The sequence below is a fragment of the Penaeus monodon genome, chromosome 15, assembly GCF_015228065.2.
Source record: "Penaeus monodon isolate SGIC_2016 chromosome 15, NSTDA_Pmon_1, whole genome shotgun sequence".
Taxonomy (NCBI): domain Eukaryota; kingdom Metazoa; phylum Arthropoda; class Malacostraca; order Decapoda; family Penaeidae; genus Penaeus; species Penaeus monodon.
In genome coordinates, this window is record NC_051400.1 from 6,281,713 (window position 1) to 6,282,209 (window position 497).

Consider the following 497-nt stretch of genomic DNA (forward strand, 5'->3'; position numbering starts at 1 on the left):
AGGGATTGAAATGGCCTTCATCTTCCTCATGTGCATAATGTGGGTGAGTAATGAGTGAGGGTTTTGCGAGTTAGAGAGGGGGGGATTCACGTGTTCTTCCTCGTGTTCTTGATGTGGGTGAGTAATGTGAGATTTTGTGAGTAAGGGTGAATAAATGAAATGTACTTCCTCGGGGCGTGTTTGAAGTGAGTAATGAGTGAGTTTTGTGAGTAAGAGGATTGAAATGTCCTTCATCTTCCTCATGCGCATAATGTGGGTGAGTAATGAGTAAGGTTTTGCAAGTATGGGTGAATGAATGAAAGGATCTTCCTCATGCGCATCATGTAGGTGGGTCGTGAGTAAGGTCTTGTGAGTATGGGCGAGACGGAATTGAGTTATGAGTCAGTTTTTTTTGTGAGTAAGGACGGACTTATAGTAAGCAATGAGTAAGGTTCTATGAGTTAGAGAGAGTGATTAGAATATTCTCACTCGCGGTTCTGCATGAACGAGACAAAACG

General features: G+C 42.9%; 1 protein-coding gene across 1 annotated transcript in view; it reads left to right on the forward strand.

Moving 5' to 3' along the window:
- The window catches only part of LOC119582196 (diuretic hormone receptor-like), a 113,840-nt gene that overhangs the window by 85,211 nt on the left and 28,132 nt on the right, over positions 1-497 (forward strand). Inside the window, exons 9-10 of the mRNA XM_037930430.1 lie at positions 3-43; positions 215-256. Coding sequence (XP_037786358.1) covers positions 3-43; positions 215-256 — 83 coding nt within the window. The remainder of the gene's footprint in view (positions 1-2; positions 44-214; positions 257-497) is intronic.